General features: G+C 36.8%; 1 protein-coding gene across 1 annotated transcript in view; it reads right to left on the reverse strand.

Moving 5' to 3' along the window:
- Nucleotides 1-10,461, reverse strand: part of LOC107687842 (vam6/Vps39-like protein) — a 32,066-nt gene that overhangs the window by 12,993 nt on the left and 8,612 nt on the right. The window contains exons 12-20 of the mRNA XM_016485322.1: nucleotides 7,992-8,134; nucleotides 7,765-7,905; nucleotides 6,693-6,834; nucleotides 5,914-6,000; nucleotides 4,810-4,883; nucleotides 4,514-4,730; nucleotides 3,220-3,348; nucleotides 1,619-1,721; nucleotides 956-1,001 (exon numbers count right to left, since the gene is read on the reverse strand). Of these exons, the coding sequence (XP_016340808.1) occupies nucleotides 956-1,001; nucleotides 1,619-1,721; nucleotides 3,220-3,348; nucleotides 4,514-4,730; nucleotides 4,810-4,883; nucleotides 5,914-6,000; nucleotides 6,693-6,834; nucleotides 7,765-7,905; nucleotides 7,992-8,134 (1,082 nt within the window). The remainder of the gene's footprint in view (nucleotides 1-955; nucleotides 1,002-1,618; nucleotides 1,722-3,219; nucleotides 3,349-4,513; nucleotides 4,731-4,809; nucleotides 4,884-5,913; nucleotides 6,001-6,692; nucleotides 6,835-7,764; nucleotides 7,906-7,991; nucleotides 8,135-10,461) is intronic.

Below are 10,461 nucleotides of genomic sequence, written 5' to 3' on the forward strand. Positions count from 1 at the left end.
CTGTGTAGTAAATTCTGCTCCATCTGAAAGCACGTGATGATGATTTACTGCTGATTACAGAACCGGCATTACTATCAAAATGTGCATGACAATCGCATTCGATTAATCGTGCAGCCCTATCTGGCTCTAACTGATATGGTAAAACTGACGACATTATTAACTGTCTTTATAGTTGCGTTTGAAGATGAAGCTCGCGATTATGGTAAGGGTCGTTGCATTTCTGACACAACACTTGAGATGTTCGGCCAATCACAACGCACTGAGTCAGCTGGCCAATCAGCGCACACTGCTCTTTTCGAAGGAGGGGCTTTGTAGAAATCGACGTGTTTTAGAAAGACTGGGTCTATAATAATGTACAGTATGGAAAAATAATGCATTTTTTTACATTAAAGCATGCTAACATATTATATAACACCAATACACAAATGATCTTTGAAAATAGCATCATATGACCCCTATAATGTTTTTGCATTCAGTCTCTCCAGACAGCTTGAATGTTTATCTTATTTCCTAATTTTAAAGATTTACATTTAAATAAAGATTATATTTAAATAAGTACAGTTTTTAATTGATTTTTTAATATTTTGAGAGAATGCAATTACTGATAAAACTACATATAAATTAAAAAATGCAACAGCAATATTAAAACAAATGACAATGATATAACTGTTAAACTGTAAAAACATGAATAATAAAAAACATTTAAAATGTACAGTATATAATCCATGTCAGTAAATAAATACGGTACTGATTTAGTGACAGTATGCAAGCTATTATTCTGTATTTTCAGCAAAGCAGAAAAAAAGTCCCACAAAATCCTTGTGGGACTGTTGCATTGTACAAGATATAGTACAAGCCAGACTGCAGTGACTATACAACTTCTACTGTACAGTTACAATGTGACAATGAAAACAATTCAAATAAGACTGCTGAAAAGTCACTAAGCAGCACTCACGTCTTTATTGCCGTTTGCTGAAGGATCATAATGACCGTGGCAGTACCTGAGGAAGATCAGAACACAAAGAACAGAGTCTAAACATAGGAACATTACAGGAGAAAAGCCTAAATGGTATAAATGATGGAGTTCAAAGTCAGTTTCCCTTTCATGGAACAGTCAACATGAAATGCACTGAAATAGGAATGAATTGAAAGTGAGTGTTTCACATCTGAATGGAGTCAGACTTTAATGAGAGTTTGTAGTGGATTGCAGTGGAAGACTTCTGAAGAAGCTTTTTGACAGAAACTTGGAGGTTGAATGTAAAGTTCACCCTCCAGAGCATCTGCACGTATCCCAATGGCCCCAATGACATTTGCAATTATTGCTGCAACTTTAATAGCCTACAGTTACGTTATGCATCACATTACTGTGTTACCTACCAAAGCAGCATAAAACAATCACTTAACTTTTTGGCTATTGATAAACATAAACAATAGTGCAGCCTGAATGGAGCAACTTATTCGACTTTCATCATAGACAAACATTTATGTTTTTGAATAATATACACTGATGAATAAGGGAAGGAATGTGTATTAAAAAATGTAAATAGTGTCCATTTTGATTTCATGTTGATTTTGTGATGGAGAACAGGGCTAGGGATGAGTAAAGAGCGACACTCACTCTTCAGCCATATGCGTGTCTTTCAGAATGTGAACGTAGATGAAGAGAGCCTGCTCATGTTTCCCCATACGACCTAGCAGAAGAGCCCTCTCCTCCAACAGACCTGAGAGAACGAGAGAGAGGAGGGGAAGAAGGAGCACAAGAACAGTATTTGTGATTGTTGTTCTAGATTTTTAGGGCCCAAGCCATTAGGGGCGCAGGGCCCTATTGTTTTTCTAAGGACAAATTATTTATTTATTTATTTATCCAGGGCATTTGAGAGCCCTTAACATGCTCAAAAACTCTTGAAAATTTGCACACGTTGAAATCTGCGGCCATCAGGGCCAGGCAGAAGGTCACCGGGGGGGCCCGTGGTGCACCCTTTAATAAGGCCATTTTTGACAAACTCTGTTGCACACACCGTTTCACAGTCACCAAAATTCATACACATATAGATCTCATCAGCCCGAACAACTTGCGTGCTGACAGTCAGTGCTCCGCCCAACAGGAAGTCAGCCATGTTGCATTGTTTGTAAAACGCATGCTCTGGATTTTGGTATACTCACTCTAGGGTTTTTATCCAATCACCGCCAAACTCGCTCAATATGATCTCAAGACATTGAGGATGCAAAATTGCAGAGATTTTTGATATCTCGAATGGTTTGGCCATAATGAGGCGACAAATTTATGGCAAAAAAAGGGAAACAGGAAGTGTGTTATAACTTGTTCATTGACTGATTTTGGTCAAACTTCAGAGGTGAAATCACCCTGTTATTTTTACCCGATTTGCGTCAAACTTCATCAGAATAATGTCAAAATACGGCCGATGTAAAACTGTGAAGGGATTCTTGATATCTTACATACTCTTGCCATGGCAACGCTTCAAACTTTAAAATTCTTCTTCTTTATACTCCTCCAAATGCTTTCATATGATTTACACCAAACTTTGTCAACATGATGCCAAAACACTGAGGAACCTATCTTGTGAACATTTTTTGGATATCTCAAACGGTGTTGCCATGGTGATTTATGAAAATAACAGCAAAAAAGGAAACAAGAAATGTCTTATAACCTATCTTTAAAGTGCACTGTTCAACAAGTCAAGTCATTCTGAGGAAACATGCTTCGTTTCATGAATTTCTGATGCTCAGGGGCCTAACAGCAAATTATAAACGATCAAGACATTTCAGCTGACAAATGAAGGCTGTAATACTACGATTGTCTACTAGATGGAGTCATAGGGTAAGAATTATTTTAAGCCTCATCTTTCTCCTGTCTGTTTCCATCCATTATAATGACAAATAAATGCATAGATTCAGTTGAAATGTACTGTACTGTGAATATAGTTCTATATAATTACTTTACAAATGGTTATAGATCATTAAAATCATTTAAAAATTCTTATAGATCATTAAAAGTTGTATATATCCTACCCTCTATATGTATGTACTGTATTTGTTAAGTAACCCTTTCACTGGTGTGACTCAACAACCAGACTGCCAGAGGTTTAAATGCATATTGCCCGCTCTGCACTGTTTTCTTGATGCCACCGGAAGGGCTTGGGCCCGTCATTGCTGCTTGCAGCTATATTCTATTGTAATGTCTCTGACCTGTGGACTCACCATCAAATGGGAAATCACTGATGAGTCTCTCTGGCTCATAGCTGCTGGAAACTTCCAGAAATGACAGAAGCTTGTTTCTGTACTCCCCCAGCTCTCCTGCCTCCTTTCCTGCAGCTACAGCTGGAACACCTGGACACAGTCAACACAACGCGTTCGGCCTTTATTTCATCTAGACAGAAAGTTTTCGTTTTAGACATGTTTATGGATACTTTGTGTCAGAAATGTTTTTTGCTATCCATTATTCAGTTTTTTTTCTTTTTGTAAAACCCTTTCTAGCCCACACCCTATAAACTACCATTAATTTTTACACAAATTATGACTCCCTTTCCGTTGTGTTATAATTTCCATCACAAAGAACAATTGTGTCGCTAATAAAGGGTTTATTCAAACTTATAGTTCCAGTGAAGAGCAAATTGTCAGAAAATATAATTTTGTTTACTTTCCTTAAAAATTAAATGAATGTTTTGGTGGCTTAATTAAAAGTAGGTAGGTAGAAGAAATTTAAATGCCATATTAGAAGCTGAGGCTATTTTCATGGCAAGAGCCGTGTTATACATTTTCTACTAGCTACACAGTAGTCACACAAATACAATAAAATAAAGCCAATCACAACTAGCTTGCATTTTAGAAAAAACTGAAATACTCACATGAATTCATAACATTTACTGATGAGAACATAACCATAAAAAAGTGACATCTGCCAAGTGCTTTAAACAGCACAATCCATCTGTCAAAGTACCTGACATGTCAAACACATCACATGAAATTGTATAATTATGCTTCTGTGAATAATTTAATATATAAGTGTTGTAGCTTTTTGGATATCTTGGGTTCTGCACATTTTTCCACAGTAGCCAATGCCTTTTTCTCTCCATAAAAATGTTTTCAACTACTGTGTGATGTCATTGTATATAAATTACCCTAATGCTAAAAATTACTACTATTATTTTATAATTTGCACTGATTATGCATTTTTTCTAATAACTATACAGTCTGAAGCACTTCTATCTGAGAATTAAAAATGATTGTACTAAATAGCATCACAAAAAAAACAAAAACTACTAGTCATCACCAGTCAACACAGATTATGCTGTAGTGTTCATGACTTCTGTATAGTTTCAGATACTGCTGCATATAGACTCTGAATTTCACTTTTAATGAGAAATTGTCCCAAGATTGTGTTTTTCTGTTGCATCATTATTGTATTTCTTGAGCAGGAATTATATTATTGTTACCAGCAGCACACCTAGAGCAGCTCGGATAAAGCAGTGTGAGTCACAGCTGCGTGTCTGACCTTCAGGCAGTGAGTTGAGGTACACTTTCATGAGGCCTTGCACCTTCTCCAGGTAGAGCTGGATCAGAACATTGTGGAACTCGGGGCGTGTCTCGTCCCACATGTAAATGATGTGCTCCAGGTACGGGATGGCCAGCTCCTTGAAGCCGTCCTTCAGGAAGTTCAACACTTTATCTCTGGGCAGAGTCTCCACCTCCGTCAGGTCCTCAGTGAAGATCTGAAAGCAGAAAAACCAAACTCAAGATCTTCTGAAGAACAGAGTACATATAAATACAACCAGACTATGTTCATCCCACCTTCAGTCCATCCTCTGGACAAATCTTCAGAACCCACGGTGAAAACTCAAATATCATGCCCAGGTTCTCCACACCTGTGCAGAAAGATGCCGATGCATGTAAATGATGAGCTGGATCATTTGTCTTACAAATCAACATATTGTTAAACTAGTCAGAAAGGACGAATGTTACTTATCAATCAGAATCAGTTGGCTGTTTTTGCATTTATTGCATTTTTGGGAAAAATCAGTGAAATAGATTTTAACATTGTAAAATGTTAAATGGAGCTGAGAGTACTACACTCTTATTGGTAGCTGAAATAATCGAATTAGTGAGAATATTTACTAAACAAAATGAAAGGGGGAGTAGGGCTACAAGATTTGAGAAAATATCTATTTGCGATTATAATTGTGTGTTTTCTGATAAAAATTGTTAGTTTTTAGTAAAAACAGTTATATATCAATATGGCTATTCTTACTAAAAATAATGACTAAAACAAAATATTACTACTAATACTATTGTAATATTTCGCTGTGAAATATAACATACTGAAGAAGAGCATTTAAGAAAAATAATATAAAATTAAGAATATTTTATTTTTCAGTGCAACTGTAAAATGACAATACTAATATTTATGGCTCTTACTTTTTTCTTTTCGAACATTAAACCATAAAATTTGTATTTTGCAGATTGGCGAATGTTTACAAATGCATGTTATAAGCGACCCAAACTCAGAGCAGATGGATTTTGTGTGGAGCAGCATTTACTGCGAACCATGACGTTCTGAAATGCTGAAAACATGGATGGATCATGAGCTGCTCAACTGTAAATGAACACAGTGCCATGCTTCACTCTGAAACATGCAGTGCATATATTTATTGAAGTCGCAGCCTTTGCTATTTGATAATTGCACTAAGCCATATTGCAAAATAATCTACTGAACTTCTGCAGCTGCAGAGGTCATGTGGGACTGTGAACATGTTTAAGATTCTGGCTCACTTCTTGACCTTCAAGCAAAAGAGTTATACTAAATAAATACTAAGCTTTAATGTGTACAATCCTAATACACAGTGTGTTGACTATATTAAATTGTATACATGCAGTACTTGAGTGTGGTCATCTCACCCAGCCTCTGAAGATACTGTACAGTCCTCTCATGACCCTTCAGAGGAGAGTTGGCTTTAGTGGACTGATCCAGCAGAACCTGCAAAGCTGGACAATTACACTTCTGTAAGTCTACTGAACTGAATGAGGAAGATTATTATCTGCAGCATCATGACAAAATGTTTATGTATCCTTAGGTGAGTTCTGAACTGCATGTCACAACAGAGAGAAAAACCGGTGATGTAAAATCATATACTGACAATAAATAGTCAACATACACTATTACAGAACATACAGTGCAAAACAGCATCCGATTCATGAAAATAATCATTCAGTTTGTATGGACTTCCTCAATAAAACAGGTTGTCACACTCAAAATGTGACAAACAAAAAAAGAAAAATACATTTTCTACTAGTTGCTAATAAAACAATAGAAAACAACTGTGTGAGAATGAATGCATAAAACAGAAATCTGTGTATATTCATGAAAGTGATGTTTATATAATATAAAAAATGTATAAGTTTGCTTGGCTGCAGTCAGGGTTTATTAGGCAGTATGGACATGGCCTGGTCCTCATCGGCTCTTCTGTAAGGCATGACATCAACAAAACAGCCCAGGACATGATTAGAGCATCTCTGTAAACAAGAGCTGATCGGAGCCCTCCAAATCATATTCAGATGCTTGAGGACACCCCCACAGATTACGCTCCTAATGGAGATTACTCAAGGACACATAAACGCTCATAAGACAATCTAGAAGCATGCTCTCAGTAAGCAGGAGTTGAGAAGACTGAGCGCACCTTTCTGGTGAAGGCCTTTTTTCTCATAGAGGATGATGAGTTCGCTGTATTTGTGGGCTTTCTTCAGCACATACTCGCTCTCCTCTATGTGACAGTGATTGTTCTCCAGACGCAGGAGAGGCGACACCAAAGCTACATTGGTCTGCAGGTAAAAAACAAAACAAAAACCATTCTCTACATTCACACCTTTACAGTAAATTGAGATAAACTAGCTGTAACTGTAGAGATCTGTCTACTTAGACAAGAGCTTCAGGCATCATAGCCAAGTACTTATACATTCATATCTCATCTCTCTCATACTGACTTGTTAAAGTAATGATTGACTGACTTGTTAAAATAATGACACTATTAGGAGAATCTACTGAGGACAATTAAGAGCAATAAGCATTTCAAAAACAAAGAAAGAGAATTTGAAAAATGTTAGATAAATTGCATTTTTGTAACAGTTTTAAGGAAAATATTTTTGAGTTCATGGTACAATTTTCTAAAGAATTAATCACATCTTATAATCTTTTGCTTTGGTTTATTGTAGTAAATTCTATCAGAAAAGTACTAGCATAGCAGCAGCCACAAATTATCTTGCAGCATCCAATTTATCACAGATACATTCTGTGATTCTGTTTATTTATTTTCTGACATGTTGGTGTTCTATCTTTCACTTGGATGTTATAAGTTGCACTGAGTAAATACAGTTTACAGTTAAACTGTGTCTGTCTTTATTTCAGGCTGCAAAGCAACAAAATGTGATTCTTTTAAAGGGGGGTGATTCTTTTCTATACCCACTGTATGTAACAGTTCAAAAATCTAAGGTTTGCAAGATTTTTAAATCTTTTTTAAATAAAGTCTCTTAAGCTCACCAAGGCTGCAATTACTTGCTCAAAAAAAAAGTAAGTAAATAAATAAATACGCAAACAGTAACATTGTGAAATATTAGAACAATAAAAAAAACTGTTTTCTATTGAAATATATTTTAAAATGTAATTTATTGCTGTGATCAAAGCTGAATTTTCAAAAGAACAGCATTTTATTTGAAATGGAAATATTTTGTAAGAGAACGATCTGAAGGCCTTACGTGGAGGTAACATTTAAGCAGAGTGGTGTCGATGATCTGAAGGAGCTTCTTGCGGCTCTTGATCGTGGGGGTCCCCTCCATGAGAGGGGAGGTGGTGAAGGGGTCCGAGTCATTCAGCTGCTTCACTAAATGACTGCGTTTCTATCAAAAACATGTTAGAGAAAACTGTAACAAGATGAAAAAAAGTTGAAAAAACACTCAATATGAAATTGATGAATCGTGAATACCTGTGTCAGGTAGTCTATGAGGGCCAGGTGGGCTTTCTCCAGCTCGGCTCCAGACAGTGTGGGCAGAGGGTTGGGGTAGTGCAGCTGTTTGCGGTAGTCAGAGGGAAGCAGGTCTGGATACAGTCCAATAACATGAGTGGGATCTATAAAAGAGAAGAGAAAAGCAGATTTTTTATCATCCTGAAGTCAATAGGTTTTTGGTTAAATGTCTGAAATGAGGTCTGTTTAACACAAGCTCAAGATATTTTCACATTTTATTCTATGACATAAAATGCATCAGTAATACCAGCTTGTGATTTTATTAAAGCTTGTACGTGTTGAAAAAGAAGGCTGCTGACAAGTGTCTAAATGGGACTACAGAGGTTGCCAGGACATTAAACATCACAAAACCAAACAGGTAAACTATTCTAACTACTAATTCTAACTCAAACCTTCAATGAAAATCTTTTTTTTTTTTTTTTTGCTGAAGCTTACAAGGATAGTTCACCCAAAAATGACATTTCTGTCATCATTTACTTTTGGGTGAACTATACCTTTAATGGTGGTGAAGTCACTGAAGTCATGTGTCCATGGTGTAGTTCATTTACAGCCTATGTTTAGCCTTTCACTTTTGGAGATTGTATTTAGGCTTCAAAATTCATAAAAGTTGTGTTCATTTGTGAAGATCATCACGATGAACAAAACATGTAAGAATCATAAACCTTTGTTGGTCACAGTGTTTATTTTCTGCAATAATCCATACGCCAAAACTATTGGGTTTTTGTTGAAGGAACCAGGGTGATGCTAACATACAAAAATATGTCACTCTATTATGCACACATCTTTCTTTCCTGGTCCAATGGCACTCTCTAGTGGACTATAAGATGCAACTCAGCCTCAGTCAGCAAGTTCAAGCATGTGTTAATAAAGGAAATAAATTACAACTCAATTTATTTACTTGGTATGTCACTAACTAACTAACTAAATAAATAAAAGCATTTAGGCCTACATTTAAGATATATGTATTTGAATTGCACATTCCATCCATTTGGATTGCAGTTTTAACAAAATAATGAACAATTAAAATCAAATATGTGATGCATATTTGCCAATCATACAAGAAAGGAAGATTTCTGCACTCAATATTCTCAACGTTATATAAATCTATTTAATTTTATTTAATTAATCATATTTTCAAAATGCATTTATTCAAATTGCTTAGAATCAGCATAAATATGTTCACAGCAAAAACAAATGTATTCAGCTAAATAGTATGAACACGGTTAAATATGGCTAGCTGGGGAACAAGCATTATTCATATATTTGAAATATATGAGATTGAAAATAATTTATTGATGTAAAATATATAAACCTTTAAAACATACTATTACAGAAATCTTACTTTTTTAATTTAAAACTGTGTAATAAAAATGGATGGAAAATTTATATGCATTTCAAAAACATGAATGTTAAAGGGGTTCTATTATGCTTTTTCACTTTTTCAACTTTAGTTAGTCTGTAATGTTGCTGTTTGAGCATAAAAAAGATCTGCAAAGTTACAAAGCTCAAAGTCCAATTCAAAAGGAGATATTTTATTTAACAGAAATCACTTTTCAAAAACTACAACGAACGACTCGTTTGGACTACAACGCATATTTTCCGGGATTTGTGATATCACAAATACCGACGAATGGGACGAGACCTGGTTGAGCTGCACTAGAGAAGGCAACGAGTGTTATCACTATGTCGGAGATACGCTAGCTTTCCCAAGCCAGACAAACTTAGAGTGGTTACAATCATCAGGGTTTAAATCGCGCTCAAATTGATTTGATATTGACGCAATATTTACACTGAAGCTCGCAGGCGGCTGTGGTAAGGGGGGCATGACATTTTCTGACCAGGCGCCGAGTGCTGCCAATCACAACACACACTGGCCCAGCTAACCAATCACAGCACATACTGGCCCAGCTAACCAATCACAGCACACACTGGCCCAGCTAACCAATCACAACACACACTGGCCCACAGCACACACTGACCCAGCTAACCAATCACAACACACACTGGCCCAGCTAACCAATCACAACACACACTGGCCCAGCTAACCAATCACAACACACACTGGCCCAGCTAACCAATCACAACACACACTGGCCCAGCTAACCAATCACAACACACACTGGCCCAGCTAACCAATCACAACACACACTGGCCCAGCTAACCAATCACAACACACACTGGCCCAGCTAACCAATCACAACACACACTGGCCCAGCTAACCAATCACAACACACACTGGCCCAGCTAACCAATCACAACACACACTGGCCCAGCTAACCAATCACAACACACACTGGCCCAGCTAACCAATCACAACACACACTGGCCCAGCTAACCAATCACAACACACACTGGCCCAGCTAACCAATCACAACACACACTGGCCCAGCTAACCAATCACAACACACACTGGCCCAGCTAACCAATCACA

The sequence above is a fragment of the Sinocyclocheilus anshuiensis genome, unplaced genomic scaffold (genome assembly GCF_001515605.1).
Source record: "Sinocyclocheilus anshuiensis isolate Anshui unplaced genomic scaffold, SAMN03320099.WGS_v1.1 scaffold197, whole genome shotgun sequence".
NCBI lineage: Eukaryota > Metazoa > Chordata > Actinopteri > Cypriniformes > Cyprinidae > Sinocyclocheilus > Sinocyclocheilus anshuiensis.